Source organism: Arabidopsis thaliana, chromosome 3 (assembly GCF_000001735.4).
Source record: "Arabidopsis thaliana chromosome 3, partial sequence".
NCBI classification, from domain to species: domain Eukaryota; kingdom Viridiplantae; phylum Streptophyta; class Magnoliopsida; order Brassicales; family Brassicaceae; genus Arabidopsis; species Arabidopsis thaliana.
The window spans coordinates 16,631,635-16,656,598 of NC_003074.8; the positions used below are offsets into that span (position 1 = coordinate 16,631,635).

A 24,964-nucleotide genomic window follows, 5' to 3' on the forward strand; every position below is an offset into this window, starting at 1 on the left:
AAAAACAAAAAATGGAGATGGAGAGTAGAACCTCTGGTTCTCGTGGCATCTCTTTCTGGTCAATCCTATTCCACTCTCTTTGGACAACTATTATCGGAATCCTCTTCTTCCGTCTCGCAACCACCAATGGCCACAAGTCCGGTTTCATCCACTTCTTTGCCATTTCCGGAACAGTACTCATTACCTTACCTTGGATCATCCAACTTCTCATCTCCACGACCGTAATACTTCTGCATAAGACCAAAGGTTACAACCTCATGTGGATTGTTCAGTCACCAACAATAGCCAAAAAAGTTGTTGATCACACTAAAGCTGGTACTTGTTCTGTTACATCTTCTCCTTCCTCAAATTGTCAAGTTTTGAAGGAAAGTGATGCAGAAGAGATTGCGATTAGGATCGTGATTGGCGCTGCTGATGGTAAAAGAGAGGGTTCCTCTCCAGGTTCTTTAGGCATGCTCATGGAAATTGAAGGAAGAAATAAGACTAAACTGCTCACAAATGGATCCACTTGATCCTTATAGTCATAGTCTTTGCTTTTTATTTGTCTCTCTTTCATTATGCACTACTCTAAAGACAATAATATTCATTGTTATCTTTGGTTCTGTTTTCATAAGAGCCCTGATTTGTTATTACAACATGATCCTTATTCTCTTTTAATCACAGACACAAAAACCATGTATAAACAAAAAAAATATTTAGACATTTCTGCTACATCTTGAGTGTTACATAAATAAAAACTTGTTTACAACAGAACTGATAGAAAGTTTAAACATTAATAAAGAAATGTGAAGCACATTGTCCAATGTCATCTTCCATCACCATATATAATGGTGTGAGAAATGAACATTGAGTTGTTAGCAGAGGAAGGAGAGGCTGATGGTCCTGAAACTGATGAAGTCACTGAACTAGAAGTAATTGCCAAGGAAGGTAAACCCATTAACACCGGAGTTGAAACTCCGATCCCGGGAGTATTTGGAGAGAACTCAGGCAATCTTTGGTGTCTGTTTATGTATTGGACCACTTGTTCCATGTTAGGTCTTGCTTCTGGTATAATGCTTGTACAAAGCAACCCTAGCTTCAGAACCATTTCAACTTCCCCGGGTACAAATTTACCTCTCAGTCTTGTATCCACAGCATTGACTAGAGAACCTTCTCTCCAGCATTCACAAACCCACTTGACCAAATGTCGTTTCTCAACCGGCATCGCAGGATCAAATGGTCTTCTCCCACATGTTACTTCAAGCATGAATGCACCAAATGCATACACATCTGTTCTAGTGGAAGTTCCTGTTGACGTTAGCTCGAGCGCCATGTAGCCTATGGTTCCTACAGCTGCAGTTGCAGAGAGGTTAGACCCATGATCATCAAACCTAGCCATTCCAAAATCTCCTAAAAACCCTTGGAGATTTCCATTTAACATGACATTAGAAGCTTTGATATCTCGGTGTAAAACAACTTGACTAGCTCCTGTATGCAAGTAACAGAGCGCAGATGCGATATCTCTCAATATTGATACTCTTTGAGACCAAGAAAGAGGCGGTTTATCACCGTGAAATAAGTACTGATCAACACTACCTCCTTCCATGTACTTAGAGACCAGCAATAACTCGCCTTTTCGCCTACAATACCCGAGAAGAGGAACCAGATTCTTGTGTTGTAAGCTTCCCATTGTCACAACTTCAGCCACAAACTGTTTCATCCCTTGCTCTGCATCGTGTGATAGTCTCTTCACAGCTATATCTCCTAGAATAGGCAGAGTACCTTTATACACTTCTCCAAAACCTCCTCTTCCAAGACGACCATCTTTGTTAAACCCTCTTGTTGCTTTATATAAAGATTTGTATGAATAACGAAGTGGACCATATGGCTTTTCCCATGGCTCTCTAACTTCTGCATACTTTTTTCTTCTGTAAAGATAAAATCCTCCTACCACCACCATTACTATGATAGCGAGTATAATCAATAGCACAATAAGCAGAGGAGATGTTTTCTCCGGTTTCTTGGGACGTGGAACCGTGGGAAGTTTAGAGATGTCAAGACTCTGTAGTAATGCTCTGTTTCTGCTGAAACTCCATCCTAAGATGTATTGATAACTAATCAATGAACCAGTCGCAGCCGAAAACCCTATGAATGCTTTTCGATCCGGGAAGATTGCGGTGAGATTGATAGTTATTGACAAAAGAGGCTTACTTGGCTTCTGAGTTTTAAGAGGTGCTAAAGTAACATTGAGTAGAGTATCTTCATAATCAATCCATACCTGAATAGGATCTCCACTCAAGAGTTTCAAGCTTTTGTTCTTCCCTTCTTTATCTGAATAATAAGAAGCTGAAGCAGATTCCACAGACTGGAGGCTGTTTTCGTCTATACCAACATGGTTTTTGTCTCTATCATCAAACTCTGCGCTTTGGACCGTATCAAGCTCAATAGCTAAAAGGTGAGAAGAAGGAGAACCATTAGTTGAGATGTTGAAGAGTCCTAAGTACTGAGTTGGATCTGCTTGTGTAAGATCCATTGAAGATGATAGAACAAAAGCAATCCCGTGACCACCATCAACTCCTGGCTTAGGGACAAGAGCGCAAACGAAATGAGTCGAGAAAGAAGGAGATTGAGATGAAGCAGAACCGAATTCGAATGGTCGGTTGAAGAAAGCATGACCCTTTTGTTGAGTCGTGGCGTTTGTTAGCTGCAAAAGTCCATCTTGTAGGAATTTTGCAGAACCGTCAAGGTTTAGATTGGTTTGGTCTTGGTTAAAGCCATTGTAGATGAAACTTAAGTCTTGTTGACTTGAAAAAGAAATAAGATTAACAAAGCAAATCAAGAAGAGAAGAAGAAGGAGATGCAATCTTTGAGCCATTGGTAATGGTAAAAAGAACACAAAGACAAGTTTTGTTTAGGTTCTGAGTTTCGAAAATCAAACAAGTTCTGGTTATAAGGGAACGGCTTCAAACGCAATTTTCTACGTTCTAAGTCCACGAAAAATATTCCCTGTATGTGACAAAAGAGTTGACATTGGACTTTTTGATTATATATAACCGTAATAATTACTCTAAAATACTATTTTTCTTCGTTTTAAAAAAAAATCTGCTAAAACTCCTTGAGAAAAGTATATGGTCTACTCGTCTTTTAAGTTTTAACAATGACAAGTCGGGATTAAATTAAAGCGAAATAACCTCAAAGCAAACCATTATTGGTTTTAAGGCAAGAAGACAAAGATTTTGAAGAAGGTGTGGTGAGTTCCGAGTCAATTGGAAGAGGAAGAGTGGGTAACGTGCTTAAGAAGTATGCGGTAAAAGCCCTACTTTGTCAAACCCATTTCTTGCTTTATACGAATGATGAATTGGTCCACTTTAAAGATGTATCCAAATGATTTCTATTTTTTTTTAATAGAAATAAATGAATGATAGTAACAATTATAAAAATGCAGCCGAGAAAAGCAAGCAAATATGTGAAAATAAAGATCGTACAATTTCCAAATGAAATGTTATCATCTAGGACATTAATTTGGCCTACGCATTCAAATTTCGATTTGGTTTGATTCTAGTTTCGGAATTTAGAACTGGTCCACTTAAAAATATCGAAATGATTTGTACTTAAAAAAGAAGAAGCAAGTAGATGATTGATACTTGACCCAAAAAGAGATGATTTATAGAATTTATCAAGCAATCCACAACAAATGTCAATGTGAAAATTAAGATCATTCCAAAGCAAAAACATTCTTATGTAAATAATACCAAAAACTAACTCTTATGTCACTAATGTCATTTTTTTGGAGTAGCTTAAAATTTAATTTTGGATAATAATTGCGTCGTTTCTACAACCGACTAATTTGTAAAAAAATTATAAGGTTTACTACAAAGATAAGTTTTCAAAGTCGTTACTTTCATTTTCTTAAAACATTGCCAATTCAAAAGTAATAAACAATATAATTACTATTGTTTAGTATTCAAGTTTATAAAATTTGATAAATAATATATCCAAACACGTTTTCTTAATAACACTCCAATTTTTTCTTAATGTATAATACTGTAAAACTATTTTTAAAAATGTATATAAAATTATACTACATATATTTTAAATTTCTTAGAATTGATCCGTATTTTTTGATTTGCAGACTTAATGGATTGGAGTGTTTTACTATATCGCTTGTATTTGTGAATCAGTTTATTCATTCCGGTTGGACCAAAACAAAAGAAAGAAATTTCGAGTCCTGATCAACAATGCCACTGAACCGGAAATTTGAATCCGGCGTGCCATCTTTTGATCTGCATGCCACTCTTGTAGTGGATAATATCTATTTACCTTTAATGAATTATATCAATTAATTTTAAAAGATAAATCAAAAACAAAATCCAAATCGAAATCGAAGTAATCAATTCCGACCCAACCCAATTAATTCCGACCCAATTCATTTAATTCGAGCCGACATTTAATTCCGACGAGATAGGCGATTTCCGATTAACTTCCGACATCGGCGATTTTCGACATTGGCTCCGTCGAGTCTGGGGAGCCTTTGCTAGGTCAGCTAATCCAATTCTCCGGCCGTCGATTTCTCCGGTGCTGCGTGCTACGTGAGTCGATACTGTTGGATCGAATTCTTTATCGATCTTTGCTGCGGCTAATCTGGAAACGATCCTTCTTTAGTTCTTCCATCTCCTGTAAGTATTATAGTTAGTACAATGTAATTGAATTGAATCAATGTGTAAGCAGCATCAAACCATGGACGACCTGAAATTGAATCAGACACTGATACATCTCGTGGTTCAACTGGTACTAATATATTGTTTATATTTGTAGGAGGCGATGAAGAAGAGGATCTAGACGAACCTACACTTTGACTATGGAGGGTAATATACAGCAGACCATGAGTGGAGTTGCAAAAATTCAATATACGGTATAGTGTTTAAGACATCATCTTTGGAGAGAATAACATATGCGGATTTAATAGATAAGATCTGTAGAAAGATTGCTCTAGGTGGTGAGAAAAGGAATCTGAAATTGAGTTACAAGATATCTAAAGCATGGAGAGAGTCTTATATTGTAGATAATGAGGATGTGTTGATATATTTAACGTCATTGGATAAAGAGGGATTTAGACCTGTTTTGCATGTAGAGTTATGCAGTGATTTGGAAAGTAATAATAGCCAAGTTCCAATAGTAGAGCGAAGAAGTTCATGCGGTGTGAATTTTGGGGAATTGGCTGCCAATGTTGTAATGGTTGCGGATGCAAATACAGGAATTCTGAGTACTAATGAACCTATTATTGAACTAGAGGAACAGCGTGAGACAGTTAGTGAACCTATGATGCTAGAGAATGGAGTTTCTGAAACTGTTATTGAACCGCTGATGATAGAGTGTGGGGTTAATGAAGATTCTGATAATGATTATGTTAGGGAAGAATATGTTCATCTGGCACGTCCGATACAAGAAAGTGTGGCTGCCGTTGTCAAAGAATGGGAAGATGGTATTGGTGATTTAGTAGGTCAAGAATTTCGTTCTAAGGAGGCAGTATGGGATTTGATTAATAGAGCTTCGAAAGAGGAAGTGTTTGGTGTGAAAACTATTAAATCTGACACGGGCCGTCTTATGTTAGAATGCAGTCAAGCATCTAAGGGTTGTGATTGGTATTTAAGAGTTACAAAAACTTCTGAGACAGATTTTTGGTGTGTGAAGAAACACACACAAATACATAAATGCTCTCGGTGTCCGGAGGCAACTAGATATGAAAAACAAAAAGGCACACCGCGATTAGTAGCAGATGTGTTGCATGAGGACTATCCGGGTCTTCTTAATACTCCGAAACCTAAACAAATAATGAGTATTGTTAAAGGAAGACTTGGTTTGGATTGTTCATACTCCACAACTTTAAGAGGAAAAAAAAAACATGTTAGTGATGTGAGTGGGAGCCCTGAAACTAGCTACAAGTTATTGTTTGCTTATCTGCACATTTTAAGGTCTGTGAATCATGGGACAATAACAGAAGTGGAATTGGATGCAGATGACAGGTTTAAGTTCCTATTCATCGCTTTGGGCGCAAGCATTGAAGGGTTTAAGGCAATGAGGAAAGTTATAGTGATCGATGCAACTTTTCTGAAAACCATATATGGAGGGATGTTAGTTATTGCAACAGCTCAGGATCCTAATCATCATCATTACCCCATTGCGTTTGGTGTAATTGATAGCGAGAATCATGCTAGTTGGAACTGGTTTTTCAGAAAGTTGAATTCCATTATACCGGATGACCCGGAATTGGTTTTCATAAGGGACATACATGGAAGCATCATCAAGGGAGTCGCGGATGTGTTCCCGAAGGCATCACATGGACATTGTGTATGGCATTTGTCTCAAAACATTAAGAAAATGCTGGCAGGTGACAAAGAAGCAGGTATGGCCAAATTTATGGAATTAGCTCATATTTATACAGCGACTGAGTTCAACATTAGGTATGCAGAATTTAGGAGAAAGCATCCTAAAGTAGCCACCTATCTGGATCGGGCAATTGGGATTGAGAAATGGGCTAGGTGCTATTTTCAGGGAGACAAGTACAACATAGATACTAGCAACTCCGCAGAGTCTATGAACGCAGTGTTTTCAGAAGTAAGGAAGTACCATCTGTTACCGATGATAGATGCGATTTTGGAGAAGTTTTCTGAGTGGTTCAACACACATCGCAAAGATTCCGCGTCTGCATCGAACACAAGGCAAGTGGTGCCTGTTGTGGAGAATATATTACACACGCGCTGTCCAATTGGTGCAAAGCTAAATGCAACTGAACTAAACAGCTTCCGACAAGAATACAACGTAATTGGAAATGATGGTTTTTCTTATTTGGTGGACTTGGAAAGGAATACTTGTTCTTGCAGAGAATTTGATATAGACAAGTACCCGTGCGTCCATGCTATAGCTGCAGCCATAAAGCGATCTAAGATGGATTTGAATAGCCGTTCAATCTTAAATAGCCGTTCAATCTTGAATAGCATATTACAGAACGATTTATGTGGTGCCTCATCAGGCTCACTGGTTCTTTCCTCCTGATTATGTGGAGAAGGTCGCAAAACCGCCGGATTACACTCCAAAAAAAGGAAGGAATCAAGAAACCCGGTTCCCATCCACAGGTGAGAAGCGCCGAAAGAAGACTAATAACAAAGCTACTCCTGGCATCAACTTGGAGAGGTGGTTGCAGCCTGAAACCAATGATGATTGACGTTAACTCGTCAACTAGTACAAGAAGTTCAACTACGATAAAGTCTTTGTGTGTAAATTTGTGTTTCTCGGAATTGTCAAATATTGTTCGACATGTTCAATTAAGAACAATCCTTTGTTTTTAAATTTGTGTTTTCGGAATTTTGAAGCATAGTTAAGTTTTTTAGTTCAACAGAATTGCCAAACATAGTTCAACAGGTTCAACTATGAACCAGTCGTTGTTTGGCAAACCTAGTACAACAGGTTCATCTGGGTCAACTATAAATACGGGTGGCATCCCAGTCAACGCGTCAGTTGAAATACCAATCGTCGCGTCGGTTGACAGGTGGCACTGCGAGTACCAATCGTCGCGTCGGTTGGAATATTATTTAAGACAGGATTACAATCGATTTTACACCATTCATATTTCATCCTATCCAAAAAAAGAACCCACCCCACTAATAAAGGAAGCCGTCGTTTGTCAACATGGATGGATATCATTCTGTTTCCGAACTTTGTCCGACTATCAGTGGATGGATTATTTGCGTTTTCGTTGTGAATGTGTTCAAGAAGTTTGTGGCACCGGATGAGTTCGAACTGGGCGTCATATTGGCAGATCAAACGGTTATATATTGCGAATATGTTTAATTTTGTTTCTTTCACATAACTTGCATGTATATAGTTAAAATTATTTGGTGTAGGGTCCCCGTTCCCGAATCAAGGCTACCATTCCTCGTCGTCTTGCGTCATTTTACTTTGATCGAATACGAGAATATGAGTATGAGTGGATAATTATCACTAATTTCTCGGTCCGAAACGACGCTGAGTCTGTGAGAGCAACATCCCATGACTACCAGATATGGTTTATGGAACAGACTATTGTTACTAAAGCTTTGAAAACGGATGCACTCTCGTTTTGGAATTTTACTCCTTTCGAGAACATCATAGAGAAGACGGTTAACAAGAATGTGTTGGTCGGTGAGTTATTTTGACAATTTTATAGTATTTTCTTTGAGAAATTGTACGAATACTTACTTCTATTATTATACACAAGATGTGGTAGGTGCGATTATTTGGCAGAGCCGAGTGACCGAAGGCATCGACGGTGTGAAGTTTTCTCTCAAGATATTGAATCAGCAGTAAGTTCAAATGGTTACTTTTTTGGGATTAGTTCAAATGGTTCAAATGATATAGTTTAAACGGTTCACCTATTTTTAGTTCACATGGTGCACCTATTCTAGTTCAAATAGTTCAAATGCTATAGTTCACATGGTGCACCTACTCTAGTTCAAATGGTTCAAATGCTATAGTTCACATGGTGCACCTACTCTAGTTCAAATGGTTCAAATGGTTATAGTTCACATGGTTCACTTGGTCTATTCTGATGGTTCAAGTGCTATAGTTCAAATGGTTCAGTAGACCTGGTTCAGATGGTCATGTTCACAATTTCTGATCAAGTAAATAATTTCTATGAACTGCAGCAATAAAGTTCTCTATTGTGAAGCACACAATCAACAAGCTTTGGACTTTCAAGCTCACTTTCGGAGTCTTTGTACTCCGAGAATTGTGGTTGTACTCGTTTGCTGGCGTGTGAGCGGTCATCCTAAACCGAAGCTTGTGAGTCATGGCCCCGTGTCGAAGGTGTTTGGTAATCTGGAAATTCCGGAAGTTGATGAAATTTATAATGTAGTATTTTAGTTGTTGGGTACTTTGTATTATTCGTATAAACGAAGGAATTTGTAGTTTTTGGGTACTTTGTATTATTCGTATAAACGAAGGAATTTGTAGTTTTTGGGTACTTTGTATTAGTTTTTGGGTACTTTATTATTTTAACTAATAAAACGTTGTTCTATGTTTCTTTTGTAATTCCCGAAATCTGTAAGCCTAGTACAACAGGTTCAGCCCGTTCAACTATAATCACTTAGTAAAATGTGTTTAACGATTTTATAATATGTAGAAACGTTTGAAGTTTACTACTAGCTCAACAAAAAATCTACTATTACTATTAAAGTGTCATTGATAAATATTTTTTTATAAAAATTGAAATCGTGGTATGTGTTCACATAAACAACCTCTTATATGATAAGGAGTAGTTACTATGAGATCACCTCAAATGAAGTAAATTACGTGAATATGGTCGTATATCAAATGTGATTCTGCCAAAACTTTCAATATGCAAAATAAATCACAGTTAGGTTGGGTTCGACATAGTTATCAAGTATGTACATTAAAGTTCAGCTGAAATATATGAAAACAGTGAAAAGTACATCTATGTGTATGATAGTTCAGCTGTACAACTATGTGTAAAATTCCAACTGATGAACTTGATAATTCCAGCTGGCATACCGCATAATTCCAGCTGGCATACTGTATATCAACTCAAGGAATAAATGAAATAAATGTCTGGATTTATCAAGTCAAGTTAGATTTTGGTGGGTCCATATGTTTAAAGTTTTTTTTTTTAATGGTAGGGTTTTGAGGATTTTCATCTATATTTAATCATTTACTTGTGTGAAAAATCGAAAATTCGAGAAAACCCTCTGCTGAAGAAGACGGCGGCGATTCTTTAGCGGCGTCAAGTATTTTCCGGCGACGAGATTTTTCCGACAAACGACGTCATTTCTTCACAAGGTTAGATCTTTTCTATTAAAGATATAGGGTTTATGTGGTGTATTTTAGTTCAGATCTAGGGTTTATAATAGTCAAGATCTAGGCTTTATTTTAGTCAAGATCTAGTGTTTATTTTAGTCAATATCTAGGGTTTAGTCAAGTATTTGATAGTTTAATATTTTGTATTTGACAGACATGCCTATCTCTTTTAACGGAAGCTCTGACTCCTCTCCTAGTGAGAAATCTGACGGTTTCGACTACTACAATGCAATACGGGACGGGAATTGGGGCATTCCGACTAAGTGCTACTGTGGAAGAGACGTTGAAAAGGGTAATGTGGTTGGTGGCAATCTCCACGGGAAAACAAGATTCCGATGTCCACTAAATCTGACTGAGGTGGATGGAGAACACTTGCAGAAGTGGTGGGAGGAAGCCATTGAAGAGGAGTTTTCGAAGTACTATAGTCGGAAGGACAAGCGAGAAGAAGGACCTCCTGCTTGGCAAGTTCCGATGTTCGAGCCCATCCACGAGAAGATACGCATTATGAATGACCGGATCACTGATCTTGAGACCTAATTATTCAAGGAACTACGATCAATGAGGAGTGCTATTAGTATCCTCCGAGCTAGAGGAGGGCGTGGTTCTCGTTGAACCATGTATGAACCATGTGAACCACGTTGTTTTCATTATGCAAGTATTTAATTTTGAACCATGTGAAGCACTTTGTTTTAATTAATGTATGAACCTTCTGAACCACTTTGTTTTAAATATGCAAGTATTTATGATTTATTACGATGTGCAACCAAAATATACAGTTGAACAGGGTAATGTGACGAAAGATGAACCATTTGAACTAAACTGTTTCGAACCAGATGAACTATCTCTACACGCACAATTCACCGGAAACCACGGGCTTCGTCAACCCCAGATGACACTGACACTGAACTTGAACTCATCGGAGTAGTTAGAGAAGGCACTCACAAAACCCTAAATCAATTTTGGAATTCGAATGTTTCGATTTAGGGATTGATTGAAATCGTTTTTGTCTTTTCAAATTTTGAATTATGAATTTTGCATAAAGCGGACTCTATTTTTTGAAATTTATTGGATTTTGTTTTTGGTAATTTATAAGCCCATTAAAAATGGCAAAAGGCCCAAAAGGAATACTTATTTTAGGGATGCTAAAACCCCTAGTAAAAAAAGGCTCAAGCCCAGCCCATTTTCTTAATCGTTCGGCGTGAAAGTTCAGATGGGACAGGCGAAGAGTCACGTCTATTCAATTTACTCGTCTGCTTTTAATTTTACACGAAACCAGAGAATTCAAGAAATTGAAACTATTCACTGGTGAAGTTCATCATGGAGAGTCCTGATCATCGACAGACCATTCAGAGGGTAAGAACGTCGGCGCCTTCCTCTCTGGCGTCTGCGACTCCAACATCACCGGATTGTTCTTCTCCACCACCACCTGAGTGGTTAGTTGACATCGGGTTTATCCGCCGACATTTGGGGGTTCCGCTTCACCGTGTAATCCCCCTTGGAGAAGTGGAGCCGACGGTACCGTGGATGAGGTCTCCTTTACCAGGAGATATGGGGCCGGATTTTGTTCCAGCCCCAAGAGATTTCGTCCCAGGTCAAGTTATTCATCCCGGAAAGTTTTTTGGTCAAACGAATCTATCCAATGAGATGCATGACACATGTCTAAGGTTCATTCAAAAGGTAAATGTAAGAATAGTGTTTCGTTGTTGCTCGTTTGGTTAGGTTTAGGGTTTAATGAAATTTCAGGTTTAGGGTTTAGTTGTGTTGATTGTTGGTTATATTAGGTGAATCATATAGTGGTCGTATAGTTGTATTGATGGATATTTTGCGAGAAATTAACATTTCTATTGTTGGACAGGTGGATAATCAACACCAAGCTTATAGAAGGCGTCACCGCCAACTACTCATTAAGTTGCAAGACCTGGAGAGAGGTATGAGGCGGTTGGAGGTTCATCCGAAAGACTGGGTGAGATACGGTTTCGACAAAGTTGCTGACATTCCACTGCCACTAAGGAAATGGTGTGTTGAGCACGATGGATCGTCACCGAATTGGTCGTTTTTCACGGAGCCAGATCCCATTGAGGAGGACGATGAACCAGATGATGCGACCTCCTCCTACATGAGAGTGGATGAGCCTCCACGCGAGTATCCTCCTGACTCTCTCTTTCAATAAACATTATGCCTTTGTTTTGCTTAAGTTTGTAAGATAAATCTAAATCTAAATTGTGGTTTTAAATCTTTATTTTGCTAACTATCTATGTTTTGAATACAATGTATGAATCTAAATGTTTGAATATAACTATCTGTGTTTTGAAAGGAAATTTTGCTAACAATTATATAATCAGTCGAACGGATGTTTGGTCGAACCATTTGGACTTCTTAGTCGAGCCATTTGGGCTTTAGTCGAACTATCTGAACTATTTGAACTAATCAGTCGAACCAAATTGAACCATTTGAACAAATTAGTCGAACCGGATAATCCTAGTGTTGAACTATCTGAACTATTTGAACTAATCAGTCGAACCGGATGAACTATATAGGTCGAACCGTTTGAACTAACCAGTCAAACACATTTGAACCATTTGAACTAATCAGTCGAACCAAATTGAACACATTTGAACTAATCAGTCGAACCGGATGAACTATATTGGTCGAACCGTTTGAACTAACCAGTCGAACACATTTGAACCATTTGAACTAATTAGTCGAACCAGATAATCCTAGTGTTGAACTATCTGAACTATTTGAACTAATCACTCGAACCGGATGAACTATATAGGTCGAACCGTTTGAACTAATCAGTCGAACACATTTGAACCATTTGAACTAATCAGTCGAACCAAATTGAACCATTTGAACTAATAAGTCGAACCGACTAATCCTAGTGTTGAACTATCTGAACTATTTGAACTACTCAGTCGAACCAAAATAAACAGTTGAACCTAAAAGACCAATTACAAGCCAAATGTTTAAAAATTCACAAAAGTAAACATCATTACAATGCAAATCAAGCCAAACGTTTTTAAATAAACCAATTGTTCCACAACTACCAGTAACTGGATCAATCTGCCTTCCGCATTCTCTTACGCTTCTTATCATCCGCCACAAACGGTGATGTAATAAGGCGGGATGCTCCCCTTGTTCGCTTCTTTCCGGTTTCTATTACAGGTGGCACCTCCTGCTTCTTCTTGCCCCCGCCATTCTTCTTCGCTTTTCCTTTCACCTCTTTCTCCGTCGTGTTTGTCTCCTTATTACCTGCATACATTTTAAAACAAAACCTAAGTCATATATTCACATTTTTATACCCAACAGACATTAATTATTATACTTACTGTTTTCTGCAACCTCTGGAGAATGTTCACTGATCAGTATATCCCGTTGTTGCTTGTTTCCGGTGGTCACATAACCATCTGGCGAAGCAAATAACACGTCATCGTCTCTTGCATGCCCATGTTGACTTGCCTCCTCTGTTTGCTTCCCATGTTCCCTTTCCTTCAGATCTGCCACAAATAACTTAATAGACTGCACTCTCACATCAATGGCATCAATCTTATCTTTTGTTTCATCAAAGCCTTTGGTCATCATCTGCGTCAGTGAGGTTATAGATGCCACAAACTGTATCTAAATCAGGGAATCGAGGAGGGACAGCAGTCTCGGGGACCTCATTCTCAATCTCATGGACTTCCTCATCCGAAATCTCATTTACAATACATCGAGAAGAAATGTCCATCTCACACATTCCTTTCCACCATATCCTACTGTTCTCTACTAATAGTCGCTCTCTCCAACTGTCAATAACAATATCTATTGGACCGCAGTCATCATCAACATCATCGTCTAAGAGATCTTTCAACAGATATTTCTCATGATAGGCAGGTACCAAAATGCTTGGAAAATCCTGTTAAAAGAAATTCATTTAGCAATCAATCAATCAATCTCATGATAGACTAGACACACAATCAAGTAAATACAGAAACTCTAACCTTAGTATTCCCAAGCTCTTTATATATAACTTCCAACGGGACACCTTTCATGCTACATTCTTTAAACTTATGCTTGCACATCCTTGGACAGTCACTCAAAGCGGAGCGTACATGGACTCTAAATTTCAGTCCAAGCTGTGGAATAGCCTCATAAGGCAGAATCTACAAATAACAAAACAATGTTAATATCATAAAACCTGTACATTACACCTTATACTCATATAATAATCATAAATTACTTACCTCAAGAGGCACAATGAATCCACTGAAGCAAGGTTGAGCTTTTGGTTTCACGAAACCATTCATGTTCTTCATCATTTTCCTTATTCCTGCCATACATTCCAAAAAGGTGTAACGGCCCCACGGAAACGTCTCGCACGCATTCAAATCGCCAACAATCCTTAACAGAAACTCTTCAATGTTTCCATCATTCTTTGCACCAGCTTTTACTACCTTGACCAAGAAGTACAACAGCACTAACTTCAACCTATCTGAACCATGCTTCATCTTCGAGCACTTAGCAAGAACATCTACAACCTTTATCCCAGATTCTTTTTTAAATATCCTCTTCACAAAGTTAATATTCCCCATTGTATTCATTTCTTTTGGGTAACTGTGGCAATCAAACCCACTTAACAACGCATGCTCTTTAATGGAATACCTAATAGGTACTCCATTTACCACAAACCAAGCCTCCTCGAGCAAACTGTCTTCACTGTGCGCAGCATAAGCACCCACATGCCTTGCGTCTGGTGGTTAGGCTCCTGAGGCATGTGGAATATATGCTGGAACTGATCGTGTCTTTTGAACCATACAGCTTCTTCTTTAAACTTCCTCTCTATCAGTTCAATTGTCTGCGTGACCTGGCACCTACTGCTTATCTTGCACACTTTGCCGTATTCTGAAAAAGGAAAATGCATGGTCTGTTGCGGCAGTGGCTGAGAATCTAAATCATCATCCTCCAAACCATCATTGCCAGCCTCATCTTCCTCTGTCTCTTTAACAGAAACCTCATCATCCTCGGCCTCATAAGTATCCTGCAAATTCAATAAACATTAACCAATTGAAGAATTCATATGTACCAAACTAACAATTCAAATGTACCAATTGAACTAGTTCCATCAAATTACTTAAATCAAACATGTGTCACAGATGAACTAGTTGAACATTTCTAACTAATACGAGAACTAATACTCAAACAAAACAAATGTGTGTCATAGAGATTCAATTGTATATACCTGACGATTAACGTTTTCTACCCCTTCTTTTGGAATTGTATTCACCATTTCCTCCTCCTCCAACTCCTCCCCATTCCCGTCTTTCGCTTCTTCGAATTGTTGAATGACAGCGTCAATTAGAGGTTTCAAAGTTGTCCCTGTCTGATCCTCTTCAATTTCGGCGGTTCCTTTAGGAGAAGCCTCATCACCAACACGCGGTTCCTCCATAGCCTTTTCAATTTCAGCGGTTCCTTTAGGAGAAGCCTCATCACCATCACGCGGTTCCTCCATAGCCTTTTCAATTTCAGCGCTTTCTTTTGTAGTATCATTCGCCGCAACATCTCGTGCTGCTGGTTCTGTCGGACCTGCTGGTTCGGTCGGAACCAAGTCGGCGGCATCTCCGTCGTTCTCAATTTCTGAAGTAACTTGTTCTGATGTCGAAACTTCACCGGACAACGACTTCTCCGTCGAATCATATACAGGGCCAGCAATACCGTCTCTAACACGAGCCATCAAACTATTAGACGAATCAAGAATTCGTCGAAAAATCGCGAAAGGCGAGAAATTATGAATTTGATTTTGGAAAATTTGAATTGAATGAGAGCAGAAACGGTTTGATTTTAAAAATTAGGGATTTCGCTTAAGTTTGGAATGGGTTTTAGGTCGCTGGGCATGGATCTTAATTGGATCGGATACTTTGTTGGGTCGTCTGGGTTTTTGGTCTTTTGCCAATTATTTGAATTTTCTCTCATTTATTTTTAATTCGACAAAAAATAGGAATTAGAAGAGTCTGGTTACTTTTTCGCAGATAGTGGCATTCTCTCTATCGGAGCTAGTATAGAACAAGCAACTGTATCTCCCGTGGCAATTTTCTTCTCCAATCACAAGTTGATAAGGTTCGTAATTCATATTTAATTTGAGAAAATTGCGACGTTTGATTAAATAGCTTGAATTTAACAAAGGATTCTTCGTATTGAATTTTCAGATAAGGTTTTCGACAATGAGCCTCAAAGATCAGAAAGCAAAATTTGAGTTCAAGGTAAATACCCAATCAGATCGCAAATTGATTGACTAATAACAAACCATCATGAAATGTACTAAGTTTCACAAAACATTTGAGTGTTACAGAAATATAAGTAACTGAAATAAAAACATAACTGATACAAAATTTAAACATTAGAGACAATAAGACAGATAAGGTGGTTTGGTACTAAGATCTGAATCATGTACAACAAATAAATGTGAAGAAAGTTGTTAAATTTCATCTTCCATCACCATTTAAGATGGTGTGAGAGATGAACATTGAGTTGTTGGTAGAGGGAGGAGAGACTAATGGTACTGATGCTGATGAGGTTACTGAAGTGGAAGTGATTGCCAAACCAGGTATTCCCATTACCATCGGAGTGGAAACTCCGATTCCGGGAGTATCTGGAGAGAAATCAGGCAATGCTTGGTCTCTGTTTATGTATTGCATCACTTTTTCCATGTTAGGTCTTGATTCTGGTATAATGCTTGTACAGAGCAAACCGAGCTTCAGAACCATTTCGACTTCCCCGAGTGTAAATTTATCTCTCAACCGTGTATCTATAGCGTCAACTAGAGAATGTTTCCTCCAGCATTCACAAACCCATTTGACCAGATGTCGTTTCTCTACTGGCATCTCAGGATCAAATGGTCTCCTACCACATGTTACTTCAAGCATGAATGCACCAAATGCATACACATCGGTTTTTGTGGAAGTTCCTGTTGATATTAACTCCAGAGCCATGTAACCTATGGTTCCTACAGCTGCTGTTGCAGAGAGGTTAGCTCCATGATCATCAAACCTAGCACAAAATCTCCTAAAAAAGCTTGAAAATTTTCGTTTAACATGACATTAGAAGCTTTGATATCTCTGTGTAAAACAACTTGACTGGCTCCTGTATGCAGGTAACAGAGTGCAGATGCAATATCTCTCAGTATTGCGAGTCTTTGAGACCAAGAGAGAGGTGGTTTATCGCCATTAAACAAGTATTGATCGACGCTACCTCCTTCCATGTACTTAGAGACCAGCAATAACTCGCCTTTTCTCCTGCAATACCCGAGAAGAGGTACTAAATTCTTGTGCTGTAAGCTCCCCATTGTCACAACTTCAGCCACAAACTGTTTCATGCCTTGCTCTGCATTGTGTGATAGTCTCTTCACAGCTATATCTCCTACTAGAGGCAGACTTCCTTTATACACTTCTCCAAAACCGCCTTTTCCAAGACGTCCGTCTTTGTTAAACCCTTTTGTTGCTTTGTACAAAGATTCATAGGAATAACGAAGCGGACCATATTCTTTTTCCCATGGCTCTCTAACTTCTGCATACTTCTTTCTTCTGTACAGATAATATCCTCCAAGACCCCCGATCACTACGAGGGTGAGTATAACCAAAAGAACAATAAGCAGAGGAGATCTTTTTCTCTTCTGTTCCGTGAAAAGAGGAACTGTGGAAAGTTCAGAGATGTCAAGGCTCTTTAATAATCGTCTGCTTCTGCTGAAACTCCACCCTAAGATGTATTGGTTACTAATCGATGATCCAGTTGCAGCCGAAAACCCGACAAAAGCTTTTCGATCCGGGAAGATTGCGGTGAGGTTGATGGTTCTTGACAAAAGAGGCTTACTTGGTTTCTGATTTCTTAGAGGTGCTAAAGTAACATTAAGTAGAGTATCTTCATAATCGACCCATACCTGAATAGGATCTCCACTCAAGAGTATTAAGCTTATGTTTTTCCCTTCTCTGTCGGAATAATAGGAAGCTGAAGCAGAAACGACAGATTGGATTCTGTTTTCGTCTATACCGACATGGTTGTTATCCATGTCATCAGTCTCTGCGCTTTGGACCGTATCAAGCTCGACAGCTAAAACGTGAGAAGAAGGAGATCCGTTAGTTGATCTGTTGAAAAGTCCTAAGTAACTACTTGCATATGCTTTTTTGAGATTATGTGCAGATGATAGCACAAAAGCAATCCCGTGACCACCATAAAATCCTGGCTTAGGGACAAGAGCGCAAACGAATTGAGTAAAGAAGGAGAGAGACTGAGATGAAGCTGAACCGAAATCGAATGGTCGGTTGAAGAAGGCATGACCCTTTTGCTGAGTCGTGCCATCGGTTAGCTGCAAAACTCTTTCTGGAGATTGGATTCTTGCAAAGCCATCAAGGAGAAGTTCATCACCAGCTTGGTCTTGGTTAAAGCCATTGAAGACGAAACTTAAGTCTTGTTGACTTGAAAAGCAAATCAGATTAACTAAGAAGATCAAGAGGAGAAGAAGAAGATAAAATCTTTGAGCCATTGGTATTGAAAAAACCAGAGACAAGCCTCGTTTATTTTCTACGTTCCAAGTCCAATAGAAATATTCTCTCCAGGCAAGAAAGAGTTGACTTAGAACTTCTTAAGATGTATAACCTGATCATTACTCTCAAAATAATAGTTTTGTACGTTTTAACAATGTCAAGTCGGAACTAAATTAAAGCGAAATACCCTCAAAGCGTTTACCAATTACCATTATTGGTTTAAGACAACCTTGAAAAGATAGACTCTGCATCTTTTTCAATATCGTTTAGCTCTAAAACAGCTATACAACTTTGGAGACGAAGGTGTGTTGAGTTCCGAGGTCATGTGGAAGAGAAGAGAGGATAACGTGCTTAAGAAGCATCCCGTTAAAGACCCTACTTTGTCAAACCCATTTCTTGCTCTATGCACGAACCGGTTCACATTAAATGATCGAACTCACGAAATGATTTGTACTTTTGTTCTTAACGAAAAATAAATGGATGATTGATACGCAAAAAAGGCAAGCAGATTAATCTCAACCCTGACAGAAACATGAGGCAGTGTAGAAAAGATCATGGAGTCAGAGTTTTTCCAGTGCCTGATTAGCCTCCATAGATCTTCTAAGTCCTTTGATCCTCTTGAGTATAAAGTGCCCTTATACTCTGTGATTTAAAATTTTTGGGGTAAGGTATGCTTTGTTTACTTAGGAAATAAAGTTCTTTTAGTTCAAGATGGTGTGTGATGAGAAATAACCTTTTTGGAGCAAGGTTTTATCACTTTTTAGTTCTAAGTGTTGCAGTTTGCTGGGTCAAAATTTGGAGATTTCCATGAAGTCCTCAAAAGTTCTACTAATAGTCTATGGTCTACTGATAAGATGGTGAGCGAGAAGCTGTCATGACATATGCATAAGATCAGATTCGAAACTTAGGTTTTTCGTTTTTCCGTTCAGCTTTTCACAATTGCTCCCATGTTCGAACTTCTCCTTTAGTAGATGAACATTTTGTACCTTTCGCTTTATTTCCTTGCTTGTAAAGTTAATGTTTTCTCTCTTTACTTAGTCTTCTTTGGTTTGTAAAGTTATCTACGTGTATCATTTCTTGTACTTGTACATGCCTCTCCAAAATGGTTCTCCATGGATGGATGATGGGCTTGTTAATATATATATATCAGTCACTCTTGGAAAAAAAAAAAAACTGTGGCTCTATGTATGATTGATCAACTAAAATGGGAAGAACAAAAGGAAAATAAGACACAAAAAGAAAGAAAAAAATGTTGATTGAAATTGAAGGAGTAATTTTCAAAGTCCCAATGATACATGTCTCACCATTACAATAGAGAAACATTTCATTAGTGGCCTCCAAATAAATTTCTTACACAATCTTTTTTGTTATTAATGTTAAAAAACACAAAAAAAAAAAGAGATTAATTATTTGTTTTCTTTTTATAGTAACTACTAGTTAAATTATTTTGTTTCTTAAAGTAAACTATTCTTACCTTTTTTTTGGGACTTTGTGTCTACAAAAAGTAGTGTAAAAAAAAAAGAAACAAAAAAATCGAAAAGTAATTGGAATATAAATTTGATAACAAAAGACCATATACATAAAAACAACTAAACAAGTATAACAAATCCATAAATACGAATTAAAAATGAAAGAGTTAATTATAGAAAACTTTCCGATCTCTGAAGCTTCAACACCGTTTGTTCATCCTTGTTCTCCGCCGCATTGTCTCTTTCCATGAGAGATCAATTTCTTCACAAAGAAGCTTCTTCTTCTTCTACTACATTCCTCTCAGCACCAATCTCTCTTTCGCATCTCAATTCGAAACGTGAGTATTTCCTTTTTCTCCATTCTCGAATCGAGCACAAGTCGAGTCTCGCAACAACACTTAACCTAGAATTGATGATTCGGTATACAATTTTCCGGTGTGTATCGAGCTGATTCTCTGATGTAGAAGCCCTAATTTCTGTGTATATTTGATTTGATTCTCTTTTGTGATTGATTGATTATGGCAATGGTAGAGAAGAATAGTTCTGCGATTGGCTATGTAGCTAGAAATCTGTTACTGAGCTTATTCGTCGTCACGACGATCCTCTTTGCTCTTTCCTGTTACTTTGTGTTACGTTCCACTGCTCATAATCGCTTCCTTAGCTCTACATTTCCATCTAAATCATTCGTCGATGTAAGGCCGGAGAAAGCGAATTGTAGATGTGTTAAGGACGAGAAATCGTCGGTAATCGCGGGTCCTTTGAAGGTTTATATGTATAATATGGATCCAGAGTTTCATTTTGGATTGTTAGATTGGAAGAAGAAGGAAGGTAGTGATAGTAGTGTATGGCCTGATATTCAGAAGTATATACCACCTTATCCTGGAGGTTTGAATTTGCAGCATAGTATCGAGTATTGGCTTACGTTGGATTTGCTTGCATCGGAGTATGAGAATGCACCGAGAAGTGTTGCGGCGAAGCGTGTTTATAATTCTAGTGAAGCTGATGTTATCTTTGTGCCGTTTTTTTCTTCGTTGAGTTATAATCGGTTTTCGAAAGTGAATCCTCATCAGAAAACTAGTAGGAATAAGGATTTGCAAGGGAAGTTGGTTACGTTTTTGACTGCTCAAGAGGAGTGGAAGAGGAGTGGTGGTAGAGATCATGTTGTTCTTGCTCATCATCCGAATAGTATGTTAGATGCTAGAAATAAGTTGTTTCCTGCAATGTTTATACTTTCGGACTTTGGAAGGTATCCTCCTACTGTGGCTAATGTTGAGAAAGATGTCATTGCGCCGTATAAGCATGTTATTAAAGCTTATGAAAACGATACATCGGGTTTCGATAGTAGACCGATTCTGCTTTACTTTCAGGGTGCTATCTACAGGAAAGATGTGAGTTCTTCTGTTACCTTGCTTTAGTTCCTTGTGTTTCCTTGTTTGTTCTCTAAATATGGTTTCCTCCAATGTGTCAAATATCTCAGGGCGGGTTTGTGCGTCAGGAGTTATTCTACCTCTTGCAAGATGAGAAAGATGTGCATTTCTCGTTTGGGAGTGTGAGAAACGGAGGTATAAACAAAGCAAGCCAAGGAATGCACAATTCCAAGTTCTGTCTCAATATTGCCGGAGACACTCCTTCGTCAAACCGTCTCTTTGACGCCATAGCCAGTCACTGTGTTCCTGTCATTATCAGCGACGACATTGAGCTTCCTTTTGAGGATGTTATTGATTACTCTGAGTTCTCGGTGTTTGTTCGCACCTCTGATGCATTGAAAGAGAACTTCTTGGTTAACTTAATACGAGGAATAACCAAAGAGGAATGGACACGAATGTGGAATCGATTAAAGGAAGTGGAGAAATATTATGAGTTCCATTTTCCATCAAAGGTAGATGATGCGGTGCAGATGATATGGCAAGCGATTGCCCGTAAAGTTCCGGGTGTTAAAATGAGGATTCATAAGTCTAGAAGGTATTCTGGATCTGTTTCTGAGACCGGGAAAGAATCAAGATGGTCTTCATTGATACCTCGGAGTTTCTGGTGAATAAAGATGAGATTTTTTTGTCTTCATTTTCCCAGAGGACATCAAATTGTTTTTTTGTTTTTGTTTTTGTGTAGAGATAAGTTTATGTTGGATCAAGATGATTTGTCAACTTTTTCCCCTAATCATAGGTTATAGATAGAGAGACAAGTCTTCACTCTAATTTGATTTCTTCTTTTCACCATAGAAAAAAACTAATAATGTTGTAAGTTGATTTGTTAAAATTGTTCATTTTGATCTCTCTTTTTTTTTTTAAGTTGTTAAGTTGACTTTGTATAGAGAGACTTGTGTTTCCCCAGGTGTTGCCATTTGCCAAACTGTTTTGTACTTGAAGGCCGTTTTGATTCAAAAGCCAAAAAACTAAAAACTTGTCAGTTTACAATGACTAGAAGAACTGTTTTATTTGTCAATTGATACCTAAAGAAGTTTGAGTACAACATCAACCAACAACATAGTCAATACATTAAGTTAAAACATTTACGTAGCTAAACAGATTTAGATGCAGAGAGTAAAAGAGTATAGAGTATAGAATTTCTTAGATCTTATCTTCCATGCCCGTCCAAGATTGTGTGAGTAACAAACATAGAAACTGATGAGTTCCTTACACTGGAGACCCCAATGGCAGATAATGCTTCCATAGAAACTGGCATAAAAGCCCCGATACCTGGAGTAGACGGCGAGAAAATCGGTAAGGGTAAGTCTTGGTTAAGGTATTGCACCACTTGTTCCATCGCAGGCCTTGATTCTGGCATAGCATTTGTGCAGAGTAACCCAAGTTTCAGAACCATCTCGACTTCCTCGGGTAAGAATTCTACTCCCAATCTTGGATCTCTGGTCTTGAATAAGCAAGCCTCTTTCCAGCATTCATAGACCCACTTGACCAAATATTGCTTTCCGACTGGTAGCTCAGGTTCCACTGGTCGCCTGCCACAAATTACTTCAAGAAGAAAAGCACCAAAAGCATACACATCGGTTTTCATAGACGTGCCCATTGTTATTAGTTCAGGTGCCATGTAACCTATGGTTCCCACAGCGGCTGTTGCAGATAAGTTGGTTCCACGGTCGTGAAACTTGGCCATTCCAAAATCACCTAACCTCCCGTTGAACTCGGAATCCAACATGACGTTAGAAGCTTTTATATCCCGGTGCAAAACAACTTGCTTGGTTCCTGTATGCAAGTAACTGAGAGCTGAGGCAATGTCCTTAAGAATAGAAATTCTTTGATACCATGAAGGAGATGGGTTTCCCTCATGAAACAAGTACTGGTCAAGGCTACCGTTGGGCATGTACTCAGACACCAAAAGTAACTCACATTTTCTCCTGCAATACCCGAGAAGAGGAACCAAGTTCCGATGTTGTAAATTTCCCATGGTTACAACTTCTGCCACAAACTGTTTCATCCCTTGCTCTGCATCGTGGGATAGTCTTTTCACAGCTATATGCCTGCCTCCGGGCAAAGTTCCTTTGTAGACTTCTCCAAACCCACCTTTCCCAACACGACAATCTTTACGAAACCCATTTGTTGCTTTGTACAGAGACTTATAGGAGAATCGGTGTGGGCCGTATTCCTTTTCCCACCATTCTTTTACTTCTGCATATTTCTTTCTCCTGTACCAATAAACTCCTCCAAGAACCATCACCACAGGAATCACTAATAAGATGACCAAACCAATAAGTAATGGAGATAATTTCTTTTTTTCCTCTTTAGGAAGAGGAACCCGAGGAAGTGTAGAGAGGTTCAGGCTCTGTAATTGTTCTTTTCTTCTACTAAAACTCCATCCAAGTATATAATGGTTACTGAGAAGATTCCCTGTTGATGAAGAGAACCCAACATACATCTTCTCTTGAAAGATTTCTGAAAGATTGATGGCTCTTGATATAAGAGGCTGATTTGGCTTCTTGATTTCTATAGGGGCCAGTGTAACATTTAGAAACGAGCCATCGTAATCTACCCAGACCTGTATAGGCTCCCCACTAAGAAGATTTATGCTTATATTCTTCCCCAAAGCGTTGGAAAAGTAAGATGGCAGAGCAGATTCAACAGATATTGGGCTGTTCAAATCAATACCAACATGAGGCTTCTCCAGCTCATTAAACTCTACTGTCTTAACGGTATCGAGCTCAATAGCTAGCAGATGTGAAGAGGAAGTCCCATTTGTTAAGTTGCTGAAGACCCCCAAGTACTGAGTTGCGTATGCATGAGAGAGATCAATGGAAGGAGATACAACAAAGACAATCCCATGGCCACCATCAGCTCCCAACTTAGGAGGCACAAGCGCACACACAAAATGTGTATAGAACGATAGTGATGAAGATGGATCAAAATCAAACGGCTTCTTGAAGAAAGCATGACCCATTTGCAACTCTGTAGTATTTGTCAACTGCAAAAGCCCATCAGGTAGTATTTTGGCGATCCCATCAATAAAAAGATCTGCTTGCTCGAAGCCATTGTAGACAAACCCGGTTTCTTGTTGACTTGACAGGCAAATCAGATAAACGCAAGAGAAGATCAAAGCCAAATATAGTCTACAAGCCATTGCTAAGGAAGGAGAGAGACTGAATTCTAAGAAAATAATTATTCTTTCTGGTAACAAGCAATCTCTAGAGCTAATAAAACAAAGTCTAGTAATAACTTAGAGGCCAAGAAGTCAAACTCAATTTTCAACGTTCCATATCCTCCACTTTTCCTAGCATTTGCTAAAGAATGTTGTCAGCCAATGCAATTATATTCCCAAATTGGCATCACCAAGTTGACTTCATGATTAAATAACAAAATATGACCTTATCATACCAGATTTTTTGCATAATCTTATCCGTCATGTAAATTAAGTAAAGCCGGAGAAAGATCTAACGGTTTACACTAGTTATTCTAAGGTCATCAAATTAAACACTCCATGATAACCATTATGCATAATCTAAAACCATCATGTAAATATGACTGCTACAGAAACATTTTGTGCTCTACTATGGTTTTTCCAAAGCTAACTGAAGAAAACAAAAGCAAGCTAAATACTTCCCTCTTGCAGAAATATTTCATGTAACTCCCAAAGGAATGTCAAAGGCCTTGGAGTACAAGATGTTTATAGCATTCAGAAAGTCAAGGGTTAGATAGATAACACATA

The 24,964-nt window shown here is 38.5% G+C and overlaps 5 protein-coding genes, 1 non-coding gene and 5 pseudogenes across 13 annotated transcripts; 7 read left to right on the forward strand and 4 right to left on the reverse strand.

The window, feature by feature from the left end:
* Positions 1–620, forward strand: AT3G45320 (uncharacterized protein). Its single transcript, NM_114401.2, has one exon. The coding sequence runs from the start codon at positions 12–14 to the stop codon at positions 510–512; it is 501 nt and encodes a 166-aa protein (NP_190118.1). The 5' UTR covers positions 1–11; the 3' UTR covers positions 513–620.
* A 6-nt stretch (positions 621–626) lies between these two features.
* Positions 627–2,935, reverse strand: AT3G45330 (Concanavalin A-like lectin protein kinase family protein). Its single transcript, NM_114402.2, has one exon. It carries the CDS (start codon positions 2,852–2,854, stop codon positions 806–808), a length of 2,049 nt encoding a protein of 682 aa, NP_190119.1. The 5' UTR covers positions 2,855–2,935; the 3' UTR covers positions 627–805.
* A 1,902-nt stretch (positions 2,936–4,837) lies between these two features.
* AT3G45340 lies at positions 4,838–7,201 on the forward strand (annotated as a pseudogene; the record flags this gene model as incomplete). Its single annotated transcript has 1 exon — positions 4,838–7,201.
* Positions 7,202–7,406: 205 nt separating this feature from the next.
* Positions 7,407–8,877, forward strand: AT3G45350 (annotated as a pseudogene; the record flags this gene model as incomplete). Its single annotated transcript has 5 exons — positions 7,407–7,555; positions 7,647–7,803; positions 7,881–8,157; positions 8,243–8,318; positions 8,661–8,877.
* A 1,107-nt stretch (positions 8,878–9,984) lies between these two features.
* On the forward strand, positions 9,985–10,365 carry AT3G45360 (annotated as a pseudogene; the record flags this gene model as incomplete). The annotated part of the gene is made up of 1 exon: positions 9,985–10,365.
* Positions 10,366–11,145: 780 nt separating this feature from the next.
* On the forward strand, positions 11,146–11,998 carry AT3G45370 (annotated as a pseudogene; the record flags this gene model as incomplete). The annotated part of the gene is made up of 2 exons: positions 11,146–11,505; positions 11,684–11,998.
* Positions 11,999–12,886: 888 nt separating this feature from the next.
* On the reverse strand, positions 12,887–15,538 carry AT3G45380 (annotated as a pseudogene; the record flags this gene model as incomplete). The annotated part of the gene is made up of 7 exons: positions 12,887–13,080; positions 13,158–13,446; positions 13,487–13,723; positions 13,809–13,970; positions 14,052–14,523; positions 14,619–14,845; positions 15,047–15,538.
* Positions 15,539–15,813: 275 nt separating this feature from the next.
* Positions 15,814–18,530, forward strand: AT3G00770. Of its 3 annotated transcripts, none has more exons than NR_143862.1 (5): positions 15,814–15,921; positions 16,011–16,064; positions 16,546–16,829; positions 16,955–17,115; positions 17,393–18,530. It is a non-coding gene; the product is annotated as an uncharacterized misc_RNA (transcript). The 3 variants fall into 3 exon arrangements; NR_143863.1 differs by having other exon boundaries at positions 16,691–16,829; NR_143861.1 differs by having other exon boundaries at positions 16,011–16,829.
* AT3G45390 (LOW protein: L-type lectin-domain receptor kinase-like protein) lies at positions 16,287–18,340 on the reverse strand (the record flags this gene model as incomplete). The annotated part of the gene is made up of 2 exons (NM_001339204.1): positions 16,287–16,851; positions 16,896–18,340. The coding sequence occupies 2 exons, from the start codon at positions 18,338–18,340 to the stop codon at positions 16,287–16,289; spliced, it is 2,010 nt and encodes a 669-aa protein (NP_001319689.1).
* Positions 18,531–19,938: 1,408 nt separating the features above from the next.
* Positions 19,939–22,094, forward strand: AT3G45400 (exostosin family protein). Its single transcript, NM_114409.3, has 2 exons — positions 19,939–21,198; positions 21,288–22,094. The coding sequence occupies exons 1-2, from the start codon at positions 20,329–20,331 to the stop codon at positions 21,843–21,845; spliced, it is 1,428 nt and encodes a 475-aa protein (NP_190126.1). The 5' UTR covers positions 19,939–20,328; the 3' UTR covers positions 21,846–22,094.
* Positions 22,095–22,264: 170 nt separating this feature from the next.
* On the reverse strand, positions 22,265–24,941 carry AT3G45410 (Concanavalin A-like lectin protein kinase family protein). The gene has a single exon (NM_114410.3). It carries the CDS (start codon positions 24,377–24,379, stop codon positions 22,385–22,387), a length of 1,995 nt encoding a protein of 664 aa, NP_190127.1. The 5' UTR covers positions 24,380–24,941; the 3' UTR covers positions 22,265–22,384.
* Positions 24,942–24,964: the final 23 nt, after the last annotated feature.

Bases quoted from the DNA above. Each gene is read 5' to 3' on its own strand.
- AT3G45320 (NM_114401.2), top strand. From the start codon at position 12: ATGGAGATGGAGAGTAGAACCTCTGGTTCTCGTGGCATCTCTTTCTGG.
- AT3G45330 (NM_114402.2), bottom strand. From the start codon at position 2,854: ATGGCTCAAAGATTGCATCTCCTTCTTCTTCTCTTCTTGATTTGCTTT.
- AT3G45400 (NM_114409.3), top strand. From the start codon at position 20,329: ATGGCAATGGTAGAGAAGAATAGTTCTGCGATTGGCTATGTAGCTAGA. The intron at 21,199-21,287 runs GTGAGTTCTTCT...CAAATATCTCAG, and splicing joins GTGCTATCTACAGGAAAGAT to GGCGGGTTTGTGCGTCAGGA.
- AT3G45410 (NM_114410.3), bottom strand. From the start codon at position 24,379: ATGGCTTGTAGACTATATTTGGCTTTGATCTTCTCTTGCGTTTATCTG.